Genomic DNA, 21,191 nt, shown 5'->3' on the forward strand with positions numbered 1-21,191 from the left:
ATTCAGCGTAGAATTATTTTTCATGTAAAAAATATGTAGCATTAAATTGTAGTATAAATATGTAGTATAAAATTTCGTGCAAGTAATATGTAGCATTGCTTGCTAAATATAGCATTTTAACATTGTTTTATTATGGATCTCACTAACCAACCATCAGTAATATTTGTCCTAATATAGGAAATAGGAGCTTCTAAATCAAGTTGGTGGATAATTCCAGAGAAAAAGGTGTACTGATATTCAGTTCTTAAATTCCATTTTCCAGGTGGAAAACTGACATGGAAAGAGTATAACAATTTACCATCATTGACAGAGAATGATTTTGAGATAACCATGTTACATGAGGCATGTCAAAAGTCATCTTGACATCCATGAATCATACTACCACCTTCTTCTACACATAAAGCAGGCGATGCAAAGCTGGGAGCATCCTTAGCCATGTTCCTGGATTATTAGACTGGAATTAGTCCTTAATCCCAGTAATAAATTATATTTTGGAGTCTATAATTGCATCTCTGAATGTTGTGTCTACTCTACATAATTTGTATTGAATTCAACTTGAAGTAAGGGACTTAAAATTCAAATGCAATTGCCTTGGTACCAAAATACTTCTTGGGCTACTATGATTTATGTAACACCCAAGCTTAACAGTAGCACTGTACGTGGTGTTACCATTTTGGGGCCGCTGACAAGCTCATCTTTAAAGATCTTCATATCCCTATTTCCCTTTGATTTGAATTACCTCGGTTCCTAGAATCACATAAGAAACACAGAAAACATGTAGTTTTGAAACTCTTGGAGCAAGACTTTATCATGTGTGACAACGAGAAACTTTCACAGTTTATGCATATTTCTATATCAAGTAGATCATTAAGTTTAACTATAAGAGTAGATGCAAAGAAGGCATTCTATTTATCTCAACTTTGCATTAATTATATCACTCTCCATCATTTTTATGATATTGTTTTGTGTTATTGATATTTATTAAGGCATATTCGTATTTTATAGAAGACTGAGTATATTTATTGTACTAAAGCAAACAGATTTCACTTAACTAATGATCACAACACTTGAACTCAACCTTATTGAACAAGACCAAGAAGTCCTGGCGTTTGTTTTAGCTTTGCTTTCATTGGTTATACATACAATTATGACTTACTTTTAAAATGTGTTCTTCGGCTTTAGCTTGCTTTGTGGCCCCTCCAACACCAGGTGAAGCTGTTAGTCCCAGTATCTGAGGAAGAGGAATCACTGGTTTGTTTTCTTTCTTGAGTCTATTGTTTTTCAACTTCTGCATCAAATAACGCCTCATAATGTTATTATACACTGCTTCTTTGTTGGTGTGATGACATTCATCAATGATAATGAGGGAAAAGTCTTCAAAGAAAATTCAAAGAGTTCATTTCTCCATACCAGCACACTACAGTGAGAAAATAACTTTAGACCAGTAATTGAGCTGCCTTGGGGGATGCCTTCTCTTGGGCAGGACACAAGAGCAATCCACTTCCAGTTTTCAGGAGGGAGATCCAACTACACTAGCACCTGTACACATAGAAGTTCATATATACTAATCATGAAACTCCCTGTTAGGCATTCTCCTTCTTTAATAGATAAGATTCAGAAAGTTTGCAGAGCTAAAAAGCACTAGATGTGGAATTCACATCCTGGCTTATTATAAAACAAATCTCAGGATTATACTTTTGTTCTTTAATAAAATATTTAATTTTAGGTTAGTGAATTTTATTTTTATTACATCAAGTGAAAACCACACTATTTAAAGAGGGAAAATTTTGCCTTGTTTTAACATTGCATTTAGTTACTATAAATTATTTTTACTTTTTTCCCATTCTTTATCCTACGTTCTCATCCTATACCCCACAAAACACAAGATTTGTATTCTTATTCTATGTTTCCGGGAAGCAGATCTAACAACATTCACTAGCAAATAAAGGAACTTGTCAGAATAAATGGAAATTCCAGTGAGTGCTTGCCTTATTCTTATGCAGAATAAAGTGGTCTAATTAAAAACTTACTTTTTTTGTTTCCTCCAGGAAGTAGAAGGATTTTAATAAAACCATAAGCAATAAAAAACAATTTAAACCAGTTAATTTTTATAAACATTTAAAAAATTAACAAATATAGACTCGTTATTATTAATATTACTATTAATTTTTTAAAAAAAGTAAACACTTAAACTGACCTGACAATTGAACACCAGCATCTTCTCCATTTTCCAAGTTTAAGAGGGAATTTTCAAGGATTTGAGCTGTACTGATAATAATATCACACGACTTGACAACTTCTGGAAATGATATTTTCAGTTGGGTATCACCACTTAATCCAATAACACGATACCATTTCTTCAAAAATGGTTTGAACTCCTTGCGGAAGAGCTGTTCAACTAACAGTACCTTAAAAAAAAGTGTGAAGATTTTTTTAAAAGAGAGAAAGTTAGTCAAAGCCAAAGGAGTGTTGATCAGAGGCCTGTTTGGCGTCCAGCAATAAAAGAGGTGTTTACATCACCGGTGAATCAGGCATAACAACTTTCTCATCATTCCTTTCATTCATCTGTCAATAAGTACTTATTATACCCTTGTTAGGTATAGGCATTTATGTCTGGGACATAAAGATGTTTAAGATATGGTTGACAACTTTGAGGAACTCTGTCTAGCTAAGCATACAGACCAAGACTAGACAAAGCAAGACAAATTATTACAACACGAGGTAATACTGCACCCCTAGAAACACACACAAAGTGACAGTTAAGAGAAGAAGCAACTGACCACTCAAAAAAGGGGAATTTGAAGGAATTTGAATCTAGTAAGCCATGATTCAAGTAAGTGAAAAGATAAACTGAAGCTAAAGTTGAATAAGAAATACATTTTTAAATTTGTAGAGCAGGGCTAGGTTATAAAGGGCTGCAAACATCAAGCAGAGTATTTTACATGTAGTATAACAGTTTACAGGATCCCTACAAGTTGTACTGTTGAAGTGATTTATTCCTGTTGTTTGTTTTGGATTAGACCAGAAGCAACAGGCCCACAGGACTGGAAGAATCAGGGAACCACAAGTGAGGAATTAGGGCATTGACTAGGAGAACAGATGTGAAGTGAAGAAATGAGCTGCTGAAATAGCTGTGGTGGCTGAGCAAGAACAAACCCACAAGTAGACTTGGCAAAAGAAGTGGAAACTTCTGGTCCTTTTCAGCTGATTCTGTATATTGTAGCATCTGCTAAAAGGTAGCTGGGTTGACACCTCAATGCTACACATTACTAGTCACTCAAAATACCTTCTGGATTAGGGGAAAAAATATAAGGCCATCTTGAAGGTCATATCCTAGAAAGATTTATGCAATGGAAGCCCAGCAGTGTACAATATGGCAAACGGAGAGTTGGCAGGAAGAGTTTCAAGGGCAAGCTTTGAAGAATGCCCATTATATTCTTCACTCTCCATATTTCTACTGGAAATGCAATCAGTGGTTACCTTTCTCCTAGTCTGTAGGGTTTGTGTTATTCATCTTTTTACTTGAGGTAAGCCCCACTTAGGTGTTAAATAACGAATGGTTGATCCCCCTGGCTCAGGGGAACACCTTATAAAGAACACTGGTTTACATTGTTATTTAGTGGAAATGATGGAGGCTTCCAAAAGTAGATGTCTGGGGGGCTAGAAGAAGGGGTGGGGAAGAGTTAAAATGAAATCCATAAATTCTAATGAAGCAAAGTGGACTTAAAATCAGTAATTAAGTTGGTGAGTGGAAAAGAACATTACCTAACCACAAGGTGGAAAGGGTAGAAAGAGTAAGAAGAAAAACTTTCACTTCGTTTCTTTGTTTCTTTCTTTCTTTTTTCCAAAGTAAAGTCTCTCTGACCTACCTGTTACAAAAACACTTGAGAAGTTTGGAAAATGCTGACTCCTAAGTCCCACTAAAGAATTACTGAATCTAGGGACCATCTATGGGGACAGAGGCTTGAAACCTTCACTTTAATGACTTTTAAGGCTTTAAAATTTGAGAGCCATGGTTCTGCTCTTCTCTCTCTCTTCCACAAAGCCATTCCTGAATCATTTTCTGGAAGTATTCTTTCCATTCCACTTACGCAAGACAGAAGACTTCTGAGGAAAAGAATGGAAATTCAGTTTAGTGGAAAGAGACAGCATGATGCAGAAGGAAGAAAGCCCTGAAAACAGCTACTCTAGCCACTTACTTCTTGTATACCTTGGACAAGGTCTGAATCATCTCAATGCTCTCATTTTCCAGATTAATAAAATGAGGATAATGTTAACCTATTATAGGGTTGTGAAAATTAAATGAAATAGAGGGTGCCATATTGTCAGTACTAAAATTTCCCTGATATTTCACCCATCCTTTTATTCTAGAAAGAGGGTGCAGTGGCAAAAGAAGACCAGTCGACTCAGAAGATAAAAGTTCATATCTCATTTCTGCTGTTTCTTGGCTGGATGATCCCTGAATTGCCAATTAAAGTCTTGGAACTTCAGTTTTCTGATAGGAAAAAATGAGAATAATAAAGACTACCTTATGGGGTCGCTGTGTAGATTTAATAAGATAATATATTTGAGAGTGCTTTATAAAGTACAATAAAATATTAATTATCATATTATCAACATATATCTCTCATCTCTCTTCTAGACTGTATTCCTTGAGGACAAGATCTGCATTTGATGTGTCTTTAAATACACTCATGCTGAATGATTTAATTAAGAATCTCTGTATTATGGAGTGACATCGCACCACAAAATTCTGCCCATAAAAGGTAAGTCAAAAATCTTCAAAAGGAGCAGCACCTTCTGATGTACAGAACAAAAATAAGTTGTCACAGGAGATAGCAGGTGCTGGAAATCCTGATACTTGCTCTGGGTGGTGTTGACTTCCTACTGAAGGACACAGAGAAAGCCAGATGCAAGTCTGACATGGCTAATTGGGAGGTGTGTGGTCCTCTTGGAGCCTTTTCCTGAGATGTGACAGAGTGCCTGCCAAGACTAATCAAACCCAACTGCTACCCACTTCTGCTGAATCATATGGGGCTGCATTGCAGCATCTGAAGGAACCTGGGATTTATCTCTCATGATGTTGAAGCCCTAGATAGGAAATGGAAAGTCTGGGAACACAGGTGGTGTTTTCATTTCTCTCTGCATTCGAAGGCTATAACTTTGGAAAGGACGGAGGAAGGGAGATGAAAGTAAATGGTTTTAAAGAAAAGGATTTCTCTTTTCTAGATCAAGGGTAACAATATCTTGTTGTTGGGGCAAACACAGGATTCAGATTACGTAGATTTATTGGGCCAGAGGTGTTCTGACTCAATCAAAAAGAATTAAAACTGAAATTAATTTAAAATTCAAAAAGATGTTATAGTAAACAATTATGACATAGATGGAAGAATTAGTGGAGGGATTTCTAGTAATTCTAAGGAGAAAAACAATAGAAAAGCGATAAGGAATTAGAGTCAAGTCCCCAGGTGTCCACACAACAATGCAGTGAATGTGAATAATTAATGAGGATCAATTAACATTTAAACATAGCCATAAATGTGCATTCCTAAGAATTACCTAGATCCAATGCAATGAAAGATTCCTGGCTAGAATATAGCATTGAGAGGAGAAGGGAATATTATAGAAAGAAAGATGCATTAGACACATACAAAAATATGAGACTTGAAAAGATCAATAGTTAAAGAAATAAACCTAAGTATTTGAATTTAGGCTCAAAAACTGACTGCACAAAAATAAATTAAGAATGTTCTACTTTAAGAGATTTTCAAATAAAAAAGAACTGCAGATTTTGAATTTATGACAAGGTCCAGATAAGTCTGTGGATGCCAGAGGCAAACACGGTCATAAGCTGAGTGTCACATCTCATCTGTCCTACGCTCTGTACTGGTAAGATCTTATCTGTAGTATTTTGTGCAACTCTGGACACCGCATTTAAGAGTGTCCTAGAAAAATGTCTGAAGGAGTATGAGCACTAGGAATGATGACAGGTTTAGAAACCATGTTATATGGAAAATAGTTAAAGGAACTGTGGACATTTATTCCAAGGGACAAAAAAAAAAATGTAACTTAGGAGCCACATGATACTGCCTTCTCGATGTGAAGGGCTGTCATTAGGCTGGAAAATTAAGACTTCGTGTGGTTGCAGAGGAAGGAACTCTAACCGCTGATTGTGGGATTCTAGAGAAACAGATTTGGATGAATACAAATAGGGCTTTCTAACAGTGTCAGTTGTTCAAAGAATGGCTGTCTTGTTAGAAGGCAGATCTCCTTGATATTAGGAAGTTACCCTGTAGAAGTGAGAGAACCATTCTGCAAAGGAAGAAAACTGAATCTCGAAGCCCCTTTTCAACTCTAGTAGCCTATGACCCCGTGACCAAATAAGGGAAATAAAGGAAGTAGTTGAATTAAAACTAACTCCTAGGTGTGGGGGCTGCATGCTTTGGAGGAGGTGGTATTACTAACAAAGAGACAGGTAAATGGGGAAGAAGAGCCTTTGGGAGGGTAGATGGTGAGGCTGAGTTTGAGAAAATGGCAGATGCTCAAATGGTTTCAAAATTATCAGTTTAAGTAGCTTTGAATCCAGTTAACGTGGTTCTTTTCTCTGGACTTGGCATTTAAGAGCCTCTCTGATTATGTTACTCAGTTTCATGAGTTATGAAGGTGAAGAGAAAGGAGCAGGAGAAAGCTAGTATTTCAGAGTGAAAGAAAGAGTCATTACTAGGCCATATATAATCCAACTGAAATTTCAGAGCAGGGTAATTATTATTTCGTTCATTTTACAGATTAAGAAATTAAAGTTAGAGAAGTCACTAATTTTTCTAATTCAAACTACCGGTAGGTAGAAATAGGATTCAAACCTATTTCATTAAAAAAAAAAAAAAAAAAAATCCTGTACAAAGGAAATATATGCAAGGCTATTGGCAAACAAATTTGAATGTGTCACCATTACTAGCAAAAGAAATAAAAGTGTTTTAATAGTGAGTATACAAGTATAAAGGAGAGCTCTTTGGACTTAGCAGATGCACACAAAATGCATTTGGAACTACATGATAGAAATCATTCAAATCATGGATTCTAAGTACTGAAAAACAGGATGTAACTAAAACTTTTGGCATAATAGAAATAAAAAATAGAATATTTTACAGTCTACTGCTTTTTTTAATAAAGGAATAGATAAGAATGAAAAAAAGACTTTCTGATGGCGGAAAAGTATACTCATTTTTGTTCCATAAAATAGTAAATATTCATATCCCCAGCTCATATATTTATAAATTAATAAATTCATTTATCTGAATAAAGCTCAAATAACTAGATTTTGTTTTACAGGGAAGCAGACATATTTACTTAGGAAGATGGCCTTCAAATACCCTAAGATATAAATTATTGAAGGAAAACTTCAGTTACATTTAATGTAATATGTGTGTGTATATATATGTATATACGTGTGTGTGTGTGTGTATATATATATATATACTTCTTGAGCATTTTAAAATCTATTTAACTTGATTTAGACATCAAACATTCACTTAATTTTATCTCCAAACCGCATTATATGTATTCTGGATAAAGAGGACTTGCCATCTTTGACTAAGGGTCAACAGCTAAAGAGAAAGTAAAAAACAATATTTGATCCTTGATTCCAGTGATATTTTGGGGTCATTCATGTTCATTTGCAATGATAAATTAGCCAGTTAACCTTAAAGTATATCTGGGTTAATATAACCTGTGACCAGATAAGGGAAATAAAGGAAGCAGATGAATCAAAACTAACTCCCAGGTTTTGGGGCTACATAAGTTATAGTTATTTGGTATAATGTCCTAGTTTTATTGGAAAATTTCTATTTTTAGGTTCATCACTTAGATATTACATATGCCTAAAAAAGGATTAAAAATAAAATAAAGAGTTTATTTTGACATTACTTTTAATTAAACTGAACATGTGTGAGTCAATGCCAAAAATGCCATCATATAAAAGTTTCAGAATAATACAATGAAAATGAACAACTAATGTTATATGTTCTTTGAATACCTTATTGACAAGAACTATAACTTTTCCAGGCTCAGATGCTTTTTTCTTCTTGTCTAAGTGATCCTTGGCAATGTAAACGGCCACTCTGGTTTTTCCACTCCCTGTAGGAAGGCAGATGATGATATTCTTCCCTTCCAAAGCTGGTTGGGCAACTTCCATTTGGTAAGGCCTGAGCTGGAGTTCTGGCTCTGGGGATGCTCTTGCTGCCACATTCTCTTCATCTGAAGAAGATCGAAAAGAAAAATAAGAGAAGGGACAACAAAATAACAGAGCTTAGGAAGCCTGAAACTGAACGTAGGCTTCTTGTGCTTTAAACTCCTTTTCACGTGTGGTCCAAACCAATTCATTTTCTCTTTTCTGTACCAATGAATGTCTGCTCTCTACATTTGCAGAATACAACCCAGGATCCCTCTCACAGAAGGAGTCGGGGGGTGTGGGGGTGCAAAGGGAGTCAACTGATTAGAGGACTGGGAAGGAGCAACATGGGGGAGTGTTTTTGCAGAGTGGGTGAAGCCAAGGCAAATCTGTAGAAAGGGCTGTGGTGCGGGATTGGCAGGTATGGTTGTTAAGGCATCAGGCTTCCCATTTCTTTGTGGAGCCATTATGCCCTGCTTGTTTCACCTAGCCCTTCCACCTACAAAATCAAGAGGAGCTGAGAAAGTAGGAATCATTAGTCCTCCCAGTTCCGTATTTCCCCTTATTTTTTATTGCAAAGAAGGTATTACGGCTGATACTACTTTCTTTCATTTGTGGAAACTTTATCTGACAATCAAATACCAAAAAGCACACATACACACAAACACACACACACACATACACACACACACACACAGACACCCTATCTATCTCAAGTTCCTTTTTCCATCTGAGGCAACTACGTTGTACAGAAGTGATATTTAGAGAGTAGGGGAAAAAACTCTTCCTATGCTAGCCTTTAATTGGTAGGTTTCCCTTAAAAGGTAAAATATAATTTTGTTGGTTTAAACTAAATTATGACTAATTTTGCCATTTAGTTGTGAATTGTGATCTTTATTACTTCCTTATGTTTATGGCTCCAGATATTCCTACTTTTTCTAAAATCCAAAGTATAATATATTGAAAATATTTTAAATTAACATGGATTTTAAATTTAAAATACTGATAAAGTAAGTTCTAACATAAACTTTATGAATATTAAAATAAAATTATTATAATGTATCTTGTTTTAGCTAGAATATATTTTATTTAGAGGTGATCATATTAACCTATATTACCAGGGGAAAAAGATCTAAAAATGCATAGCTTATAATGTGAAATGAAGTAAAATAAATATTACACCAATTTAAAAGCCCATCTTACGCCTTATATAATCACAAGAAAAAATGAATAACAGTATTTACCAGTATTTCATCACACATGAAATAACTTCTTTTTCTTATCAACGATTGCAATAAAACTAAACTAACATAGTCCCATTAACTTCAAAAAAACTTGCTGATGGCTCCATTTCAGCCCCTGGATAATTTTATTTGAGTGGGTTTTAACTTGTTGTGATAGTACTATCTGAACAGGTAGGAAAATTCACACCAAATTCCACTTAGGATCATCTACTAACCTGGCAGGAAATTTGCCTTCTGTATGGATGAGTAAAAGCAGATGCAATACATTTAAGCTATCATTAGATCATCTGCTGATTCATTCAATATGATTTTTATGAAAAACTCATTTAAAATCACCAGCATTTAACATATACTTTTATAAGTTTGCATGCTTGTTTTGAACTCTACATTATTTACAATAAGTCATCTTGTATTATATTTATGTAAGGCTCTGATTTATTTAAGAACAATGTTACCCCTCTGTAGCTTTTACAGATTATCAAAACCCTGATATTTCACCTCTATTAAGATCATTTATCACCTAACTTTTCCAAAAGAGCCAGTATATTTGCAAAGGAAGATGCACTATAAAGTGTCTAAACAAAGACCCAGAAATTTACTACCGCTAAATTTTTATTTGATCTAGGAAGTTTGTTAAATATATCAATAAATCCTCTTTGTTTAATTTCATCTAAGGTACATTTTTGCATAGATTTTAAGAATACTAATAAAATGCTGCTTCCTTCATAATAATTGCAGAGTAAACTATTAAAAGAGTACATTTTAATAATGATTTCCCCCATTTTTCATGCTTACGACTATATCCTTGGATAAGAAATATTAACAAGAGAAACATATAGTGATTTCCTAAGTCTCTTTCCCGAGAATATAGAACCAAATCAAATGAGTAAAATATTAATATTACTCATGCATTCTAAACATTTATTATGCTGATACATTTAAGAAGAGTTAGAATGTTAAAAGGACTATTGTGTTTGCAATTTAACTTCAGAACTGAAGTCATGGGGTTTTACTGCTACTTAAGTAGGCATGTACCACAAATTTATTCTTCAGTCAACATTGACTGGACACCTATTATGTGCCAGGCACTCCCAATAATATAGTTGTTGTCTTGAAGGGCTTCAGAGTCTGGGGCACTACACTGCTGTTACATACACAAAAATACCTGGTTAGACAGATAGCTCAATAATCCTCCATATTTTTGATTTAAGACTAGGAGATTTGATAGGTGGCCCTAAGTTTAAAAAGAAGCACAGTGTGGATACAGAAAAAAATTAGAGTTGGATTCAATGTGAGACTAGCATCCAAAGAATAAAAGCTGGGCGAGTGCTAAATATTCAGCCTGATTCTTGCCTTATCACATCCTCTGACATAGGGATGGAAGAATTTATCCACAGAAGCAATGAAAAGAGAGTTTTCTCTTCTCTGTCACCAGAAGGAGAGAACTGGGCTGGTATCAATGAGCCAGGAGCCAATTTCCTTTATAAAATAAATGTTTGGGTTTTTGTTTGTTTGTTGTTTGTTTGTTTTTGGCTTTCTCTGAAAAGCATAATCAATTAAATGAAAATAGCATTTAAAATATGCACAAGCTTGAATAACACTGTGCCCTCCCTCTACAACAAGTATTGATTAAAGACTTAAAATTATATTATACCATATAAATGGTCAAAAAAGAAAATCAAATAAGGCTTAAATAATAATATTCTATTGGAACTACACCATGTGGCAAATTTCATTCTCACATTGATTTTGACAGCTGAGTTATTCTTGGAGAGAAAAGGTCTGTCACTGCATGTGTTTGAAATCTACAAAGTATTCCTTTACCTATAGTATGTAACCACAGAAAAATACACCATTCCAGCTGGACAAATATTAATAGGCATTATCTTGAAATAGTAAGGAAACACTTTCTACATATCAGGCCAATGCGTATTGCCAAAAATATTGCCACTTTTTGAGAGGCAGTATATCTTTCTGAAAATGGGAAACAGAAAAAAAAAGCCTTTCATAATATAATTAGAAAATTTGTACTTTAAAAGTACCGGTAATTATGTTTACTATGGCATAACACTTCTACAAAGGAATAGAACGTGATTGCTTTAGGTCACACCTTATGGCCCATATATGACCTCTGGAGGAGGAGGAAGGACATATAGAATAAAGTCCCTTTTGATGTCAACTTCAAAGATTAAAGCACAGTTGCAGATTCTGTAATATTTTTCAGTGCCTCAATATGTGTTTAACAGTTCACCAATTTATCCAAACCTCCTTTTGAATTGATTCCTATTTTAGCTTATACCAGGCACTTGTGGGCAAGGAATTTCATAATTTTACCATTTCAGAGATTGACTACCCACTAGGCAAAGTAATTCTTTGCTCCTAAGTACTGATCCATCTAGAACTTCAAGTAGTGTTCTTTCAAATGTGTTTGTCTTCAAAAATGTATTTGCCTTGAAAATGTATTTGCTTTTCAAAAGTAGATTGCTTTCAGATTTATCATGTGTTTCATGCCACATTGAGGACTAAAAATCAGCAAATACATTTGTTAACAGCTCTAAATAGGCAAGATGCCCTGCACATAGAAGGTACACATTAAATATTTATTGAATGAATGGACATTGTTGAAAAGCCCTTACTTAGACGAATGAAAATTAGCATGATCTCCAAAAACTTTAAACAACCTATAAAGATGTTAAATATTAGCTAGAGTATCTATTTTGAGTTCTAGCATAGCATGTAATAGAAATGTTAATTATTAAATTGAACAATTTTATGACAAGGATAGAAAAAACAAATACAATCCAAAGAAATAAGCACATGGCAAGAACTCAATAAACACTGACTGAATTGAACAGAAAATGAATTCACCCTTTTAAATGAAGATTAAAATTGTGAATGACATTTGATGAATTGGGTTTCCTCAAACTAATTCGTTCTAAGGGATTCGGGAGTGTCATTGTGATAAAAGGATATATGAAAAAAGAGGTGCTACAATCTAATTTGGAAAACATTTAGGATTGATGACCATCTTTCTATAAACTATTTTGCCGCCTTAGGCCTCTTGTGGATACCAATTTTTATAATTCTTCTGACAATGCAGGATAATCTGAATTATATAATATATTCTTAGGGGAAACAACTCAATCACAAATGAAGAATAAAGTAATCTGTTTCTTAATTTATCATTTTTCCAATGCTTCTTAGCTGGCCCCTTGCAGAGCGTTTTCTTTTTGTTTGTGATTTGTTCATTTTAATTGTGAAATACTTCAAACACTTAGACAAATATAGAAAGGTATATAATAGACACCCACTAACCCATCGCTACATTTAATAATGTTAACATTTTAGCTTAGTAGTCATCATGGAAATACACACTCAAAGAAAAGAAAGAAACAATTTGAAATCTATCAGACTAACAAATCAGGAAAACTGATAACAGAAAGTACTAATGAAGGTGTGGGGAATTAGGAAGAGGCGCACTCATTTATTGCTGGTAGAATATACAACTGATATGGAGAGTAATTTGGGAAAAACCTGGTAAAATTTTCATTTGGTGACCGAAATATTTTGCCTAATATCAAAAGATATTTATATAAATTTGACTTCTTTTACTTATATATGTAATTTCTAGTTAGTCATACTTCTCATATCGATAGTATCAATTTTTTTATTAAAAATGTACTTTAATTTAAAAAGTAGAGTTTGGAAGTAAATAAATGTACCAAATTGAATACAGTCTATTTAAATGCAGTCAAATTAATTGAAACAGATCTCATAAATAAAATAGATGACATGACTCGATGGAATGTGGCATATGCCAGATCAAAAAGATATGTACTGGATCAAAATTAGAGAGTTTGGTTCTAAGACTTTTGTAAGTTACACTTTTAAAGAAAGTGAATGGCAAAGTTCCAAAACTATTTCACTGTGGAAAAGAATTGCTTTAATTGCATAAATACATTAGGGAGGGTATGAACAGCCCCCATGCTTCCACTATATGGCGTCTTATTTCACACTTTTTAAGGTTTACACAACAGTTAGGCAGTACCTGAATCACTTCCCATGGTGCCTGAATCACTGCCCATGTTGCTGTTATGTCCAAGACTTTCATCTAAGCAGCTGACACTTCCTTCTGCCAAACTTGTGTCTGATTCTGCAAAGGAAAACATTTTAAAATATTTTTAAAATATTTCTGAGAATAAACGTATTTTAACTGCACACCTCTACAGCACACAGTACATACAGTTCAATTCAAGTGGGGAAGGCACACCCAGACAATTATGAATAAAAGGTAAGCGCTTCTGGCAGGCTACATTAAAAAAAATCCACTATGGATGAGCAGCTGCTGGGTAGTGATTCAAATACATATTACCTACTTAAAGTACTACACATCCAATATGAGAGCTAAAGCAAATTCCTAAGGGTTTATAACTTTTGTTGTCCTGCTACATGTAAATGTTGCCCAAGAAAACAATATTTAGGTTTGATATGTCTTCTAAACAAAAGTAATACATAGAAACCTTTGAGCTCTTTTGATTTAAAATGATAGGGAATTAATGAAGTACAAAAAATTAATAAAGTACCTGGATCTACTGATCAGTTATGAAAATGATTGTTTGGCAATAAACATAAATGTAAAATCTTGAAGAGAATTTGTTCAAAAAGAATATCACTAAAGTCTGGCATCACAGTTGTACTAGAAGCTCATGTGAGGTTGGAAATAACTGTTTTTCTTTACTATAATTAGACTAAGCCTCTATCAAAGAGTTATGGTTAATATGGATGGATGGCAGTGCACATCCTTCATTTATGAATCCCGACATTCTGTTTTCAGAACTCAGGATCAATTCTTTTTGAAAACCTTCTTTCCCTCAAGGGAAGAATTCTTTTCTTACAGTTTATTTCCAAACACTTAACACAATCTCATTCTCAAGCACCAGAACTACCATTAAACTGGTAAAAATAAAGCAATGGTGGTTACTAATATTGGCTTTGGAATCAGAAGGACTTGCAAAATTTGCTATTCACTTTGTTCTGAACCTAACAAGTTCCCCTTATTTTAAAATGAGGCTAATCCCACTTACTTCACAGCCCTTGATAACCTTTGAGTAATATTAGGTACAATAAGCTTTTGGCACAGGACTTTAATTGCTGGTGATTAGAAAATGAAATAAAAATCAAGAAATGATATATTCCTAGGATAGGAGTTCCATTAATGTTCTTCTTATAATTAAAAATATTTTATAATATTTATGCTTAGATAATATTTCATCCTAAAGCCCCTTAGCAGACCAATGAGGTAGCTCTTAGCTATTTAAAACTAGTTTGAGTGTCATATTTAGGGCTGGAAATAAAAATGGATGAAAAAATAGACACATAGTGTGTTTTAATAAACTCCGAAAAGAGATGATATAATACTCAAAACTGCAAATATTTCCTTTTTCCTTAACTAGTTAATTTTTTCAAGTCAGCCATATTAAGGTATAATTTACTTACTAAAAAGAGTACTCTTTTTATGTTTATAGTTTGAGAAGTTTGACAAATGTATACAGTTTTGCAACTTTGAAGAGTTTGACATATGTATACAGTTATGCAACTACCATCATAATTAAGATATTTCCAGCACCCCAAAAGTCTCCTCAAGCCTTTTTGTAGTAAATCCCTCTGGTTTTCTGATCTGGTTTCTGTTCCAGATCAGATAACCAGTGGCAACCACTGACCTGGTTTCTGTTCCAATAGTTTTTCCTTTTCCAGAATGTCATATGAATGGATTCACGCAATGTGTAGCCTTTATGTCTGTCTTTTTAAACTTAGTTTATAATAATTGTGATTCATCTATGTTGTTGTGTGTATTACTAATTTGTTCCTTTTTATTGCTGACTAGTATTCCACTGAGAATCTGTGACATTTACATCTCCGATCCAATTTGGATGAACCTATTTAGTTTAAGAGCTATAACAGAATTATAGCCAATGCCAATCAAATATGTAAGATATCTTTCTTAAAAATTAAAAGTAAGCTGATAAGAAATTTGTAGAAAAATTCTCAATGGACACACATACTGTTTAAGTATATTAGCACAACATAAATATACTAATGTGAAAATACTGTGCTTATCAGTTGTCACAGATTAGTTCTAAAACTCAGATTTGAGGAATCCCTTATGATCACACGGGAAAACCTGCATATCTCACTGAGAGATTTAAAATATGGCACTTTGCAATTCCCAGAGGTATGTCTTGTTAGAAGCTCAGAGGCGAGTGTAGGATAGAACTGTCAAGTAGAAGAGCATTTTGGGCAGATGTACTGATGAAAAGAGAGTATGATTTGTAAGGAAAAGGCAAGGTGTAAAATGAGATGGGGAAAATGTCATTGTAAGAATAATTCTAGATCTAGAAATATAGGCTAAGATTTTTGAGGCAAAAAAGTGAATTTTGACATGCTTTTCATTTGCTGTTTTAAATGTAATATTGAGAACTGAAGAGAATATAAAAATTACTGAAAAAATACTAACAATTATCTAAAATCTAAGACTGTATCATTAAATTTTCCAAGTATAATAGAAATAAAAATTATATTTGATTTCCGCTTCATTTTCTAATCGCTATCAGTTAAACTTTAATCTTAAACCTACTTCATCTACATGTAGAGTCAAGATTTCTCCCAAGCTTTGTTTTAACATCCATAAGTTTTGGGAGGGAGCTATTTATGCAATGTGCACGAATAATTGATGAATTGTTTTAAAAGTTGCTACCCAAAATAGGGTATTATTAATAAAGTCTATTATCTGGATTATTTTGATCTAACAAACCAATCAGCAATGTGTCAGGAAGACACTGAACTCAGATATTTCACAGATGTAATGTAAATTTCATTTTAATCTCTCAACATTCTATGTGGTAGATACCCATTATCTCCTGTTTCATAGGTGAGAAACCAAGGCTCTGAGAGGTTAAGTGATATATCCAGATCACACAGCTACAGTGGGGCAGAATCCTTATTTCTGCATCTAAGTCCAGTGTTCCAGTGCTTTTTCCCCTAACACTAAGCATGGCTGATGATTTGGGTGAAGTTTTGTCAACACAGTGTTAAGAGCTATGGTGTTGTTGTTTTTTAACAGCAAGAGACATTTTCATTATATTGTCACATTTTCTATCCATCTTGAAACAGAGCTTATCTTTCCAAGAAAAGAACTTAGAGAGACGATTTTACTTTGCTAACATTTCTGGTTTCGTTGATAGATTTTCACTAACTTTACATTTAAACGTCCACACTTCTTTTTAAACTTTTTTCTGCACTCAAATAAAAAGAACACCTCTGTTCTTGTTACATAAAATTAATTGCAGTAATCCTGTAGAGATTATTATGAAAATGAAAGCGAATATATAGAGCTCGATTTCTTTGTCATTTTAAGGGTATATAAATCTTCAGTTTCTCCACATAAAAATAATATTTTTTCCTTGGCAGCAAATTCTTATGCATTTTGATATGTTTTTGCTTTCATAGAAATGTAAGTAAAATTTAATAATAAAAGAAAATATAATGTATTTCTTACAATAGGGAGAACGCCTTCCCCAGAGATCTTCCTCCTGCATTCACTTTAAAAAATATATTACACACAAACATACACGCACTCCCAAAAAAGCAAGATCAAGAAAGTGCTTGCGTGAAGCCAAAATTAAACCAACCTATTGAGTTTAAATGCCAAGAATTTCTGAAATTGATTTATTTAGGTTTATCTTGTTTTGTTCTTTGTATTTTTCAAACTATGTCAGTCTGGATTTAACTCCTAATGAATAAAGTCCTGCGTTTATGATTTTACAAGTAGATCGTATGGAGTCAATTGGAGGCAGGCCTTGCCGTGAAAAGAATTTGTGCTTTGGAGTCCAACAGATCAGTCTCCAGATCTGAACTTAGCCACTACTTACAAGCGAATTAACCTCCTGTTTTAAAAAATATATATAGAGAGGTAGTTGTCTCTATTTTCTCACTTATTGTGAGAATGATTCGGTTAGACCAAAAAAATGAAACTTGAAGAGAAACAAACTTTAAATTCTCATTAGAGGAGCTTTGAATATTGAAGTTATATTGTATAATAAGTTTAGTTAAGTTTTATGTAGGTGTCATTTCCTCTAGGGAAAATATCAAAGCTAGCTATGAAACAGATTAGAAGATGATAGTAATTGAACTGTTAAGGAAAAGCAGTTATTCATATCAAAAGCTATTGGAATGAACGAAAATTATAACTATCCAGTTAAGAGATAGGATTTTCTTTAGCAATTTTGTAAACAACACAAAGAAGAACAGCTTTGCCTACAATGACAGAAAGTGCCTAAGACCAGCCCAAAAGCCATGGAAAAAAAAAAAAAAACGCCTTATTTTGCAATCACATCTTGAGTATTTTGCTAATAAGGCAGAAATATTAACTGAAATCCAAGAAATTTCTTATTTAACATACTCTAGACCTTAAATACTTTAAAATGTTTTAAAATAATTTAGAAACCAAAAATATTGAAGTTAAAAAAAATTCAAACCGAAAAAAAAAAAAAAAAAGAAAAACCAAGAGGTTGAAGGCCTTTTTAGATCTATTTCAATGTAAAGTCTGCCCTCTGCTGGAGAAAGCTAACATAGCAAGTAGTGGACAAGTAGGTATTCTTTACTCAACGAGCTAAGCTTCATTAGGTAAAATTCAAATTGATTCTTGCTTCTATTCCTACCAGGTAGTGCCTCTCCTACTTTTGGCCTAGAGGCATTTATCACCCCACAGAATATCTTTCCTTTCTTTCCCCTGGCCTCAGTCAGTCACACACTATTTTTCCCGAAAAGTGGTTTTGCATTACAGCAGGAAACGTGAGGGGAAAGGGCCTGTGTACATATTGAGAAAGAACAGCACCAACTGCTCCTGTTCTCCTGCGAGTCAGTGGTGACAAGGTCTTTAGTCCATTTTCACTTTTCATGATAATTTCATGTTTATTCTAGTTCTGACCTTGTGATGCATTTTAGCTTCACCTTTGCAGCTATCCCCACCTTCCCTCCAGTTTCATAATCCTCATGCCTGGAAGGTCCAAGCTACCCTGAAAGCTTGAAACATGTGTGCACGTTTGGGCATACACACACAAAGACTGCATGGGCTTCTCAAGTGGGCTTACACTCATACTGCTAATAATATATATTTCCTTTTCTTTTGAAATAACTTAATCTTTTTTGAGAGGAAATAGATCACTTTTATTTTCAGCTCTATGTATATGGATCTACACACACACGCACGCGCGCACACACACACACACTCACATTTTGGTCTGTCAGATTTTCCTCTCCGTGCCAGGGAACATGTGTTCCCGCAGAATGGAGAGAAGCCACCTCCACCCACCTTGCATATTCTCTCCTGGATCCAAGCTTCTAGGAAATGAGTTCCCCAAAGAGAAAAATCACTCTCCTAGAGCCACAGGCCCACATGGCTATCCATGGAGCTCCTCTGCTCCTGTTTATAGAATTTCTACTGCTGAAATGTTTCTAACAGAATTAAATTTGAATTGTGTGTAATGAGGTTGGCTTAGATTGTATCATCGATGCCCTTTAGCCTTTGCACTTAGGTTCTAATAAAGAAAGGTAGTTATTAAAGCACAGGTTTCAAGGATAACAGCCCCCACCAGAATGACCCATTCATTCACTGCCAGTCAGTAATGGAGGCAGAAAGTCCTAGAGTAGAGTCAGTTAAGAGTGAGGAGCCAGATAACCACATGGGAAGTAAATCTTGGCAATAACAAGGTTTGGAGACGGCAAGGTAGAATGTGAATTAGAAACCTCTTTGGCCGGTAAGCACCTTTCAGGAAAGGCTAGAGGAGTTAAGCAAATATAAGTAGACATGAAAGGATGGAGGGAGATATGATTACATTAAGGGTGCCCAGGTAAATGTTCAACAACTGGCTCTTTGGTGGAGGGAGATATGATTTTTAAAAGGTTTGTCAATTTCCATGGTGTAAATATTCGCACTGTGGCCAGTTTCCAGCATGATATCCTGAGTGGAGCTGGAAAGAGATGTACATGCTGGGCTCTTACAAGCCAGTAAGATCCAGTTCCAGCATTCTGCTAGATATATTCCTCTACCTAAGGACTTCCCTACAATCATCATCTAAGATGATGCTTGTACACACATACATTGTGCTGGTATTTTATAATTATCCAAATGATTAATGGTATACTTTTAAAAGTGTGTGTGTGAGGAAAAGTATTGTAAAAATTGCTGAGAAATTCACTAACTTCCAGTGATCTTAGAAGTCTTAAATCCTACTGCCCTCTCCACAAATGCTCTCTCTCATCAAACTGTTCCTCTGAACACATTTTGAGCTTTCTTGTGCCTGTGCTTTTGCTCATGATGTTTCTGAAACCTGAAATGTTGCCTGCTGCCTCTGTTTACAAATCCAGCATAGTGCTCTCAGGGCTCAGATGAAATATCTGATATTCCTCATCTGGTAAGCTTTCTCATCAGTCTTCCTTCTTTCACAGATCTTGTCTCTTCATCCTGTAATACAGATCTTGCATCTCTTTTACCATGGCTAGATTACGGTTTCTTTGTGGAGGCATGTCACTTGCTTTCCTGCATTAGAGTATCAACTTTTTGAGCAATTCCTCAGTGCTTGGTTCTCTCAATGAGACTATATTATCTGACCAACTCACCTCCTTCTTCCTATTTCTCTGGCTTCTGACTTAATTCGCATCCTAAAATTGTGAAGGGAAGATCTGATAGTCTAAATTAAAATCACTGCTTTTGTTAAAACTCTGCTAAAAAAAAAAAGCTTTACGTTTGTAGTCATAAACGGATATCATGAAAATAAATCCAACACGTATTAACTGCACACTAGGGAGATTTCTTTCTGTCTTTCTGTCATAATATCTATGTCCCCATTCCTGAGGTATGAATGGTAATCCTCCTAGAACTATTATGCAACTGTAAGCCATATAACTGACCCAGATACCTCATGCTAGGTTGCAAATAAAACAGACACTTACATAATCCTTTAACAAGTACCAATATCAGTATCAGCATCAGCATCCCTCTCTTTCTCTCAGCTCAAATTAATATCTGTCTTTTGGATTGCCTCAGTAGTACTGCTAGTTCTCAATAATCAATGATAACTAAATTTAGAATAATAAAAAAGTAAAGGAGTGTGCTATCTTACTTCAAACCAGTTCTGATATAGCATGAGTGATTCTGAAACAGTCTTATTGTAAACTACTGTATCAATTATTTTTTTCCACTTAGGTTTCAAATGCTATGGTTTTATTTCTAGAGATTCTAAAAATCTCTAGATTTCTAGAGGTTAGTGCTACAGAACATTATTCTGGTCCTCAAGTGCAAGGATAAATTTTGTGGCACTTTTACAGAAATTAGTATAGACCAAATCTAAGATTGGACTTCAGTCTATAAAAAGGCAAAACAAAACAACAACAAAAAAAAGTGCTATAACAGATTGGGCCAGGGAGAAGAAGGCTGTTTTATAAAGGTCAATTTTTAAACCCCTCCTACAGAACATGATCTATGCAAAATATATCCACAATATATTCCAAAGCATAATGTCACCGGATAAACCTAAGGAGTGGAACATATGGGGAAATATGAGAAAGAAGGTATTAAAGTCTGAAAACAAGCAGGTTGGTAAGCTCATTAGCTGGGGTGGAATTTTAAAATCTTCACGTGAACGAATATATAAATCAAAATACACACATGCAATCACAGTCATGCGCACTGTATATTCACACATGGCACACTCTACAGTTAC

The 21,191-nt window shown here is 34.5% G+C and overlaps 1 protein-coding gene across 1 annotated transcript in view; it reads right to left on the bottom strand.

Moving 5' to 3' along the window:
• IFIH1 (interferon induced with helicase C domain 1) overlaps positions 1-21,191 on the bottom strand; it is a 52,022-nt gene that overhangs the window by 13,145 nt on the left and 17,686 nt on the right. The window contains exons 4-7 of the mRNA XM_003907544.5: positions 13,460-13,564; positions 8,033-8,253; positions 2,198-2,408; positions 1,157-1,374 (exon numbers count right to left, since the gene is read on the bottom strand). Of these exons, the coding sequence (XP_003907593.3) occupies positions 1,157-1,374; positions 2,198-2,408; positions 8,033-8,253; positions 13,460-13,564 (755 nt within the window). The remainder of the gene's footprint in view (positions 1-1,156; positions 1,375-2,197; positions 2,409-8,032; positions 8,254-13,459; positions 13,565-21,191) is intronic.

This window comes from Papio anubis, chromosome 10 (genome assembly GCF_008728515.1).
Source record: "Papio anubis isolate 15944 chromosome 10, Panubis1.0, whole genome shotgun sequence".
Taxonomy (NCBI): domain Eukaryota; kingdom Metazoa; phylum Chordata; class Mammalia; order Primates; family Cercopithecidae; genus Papio; species Papio anubis.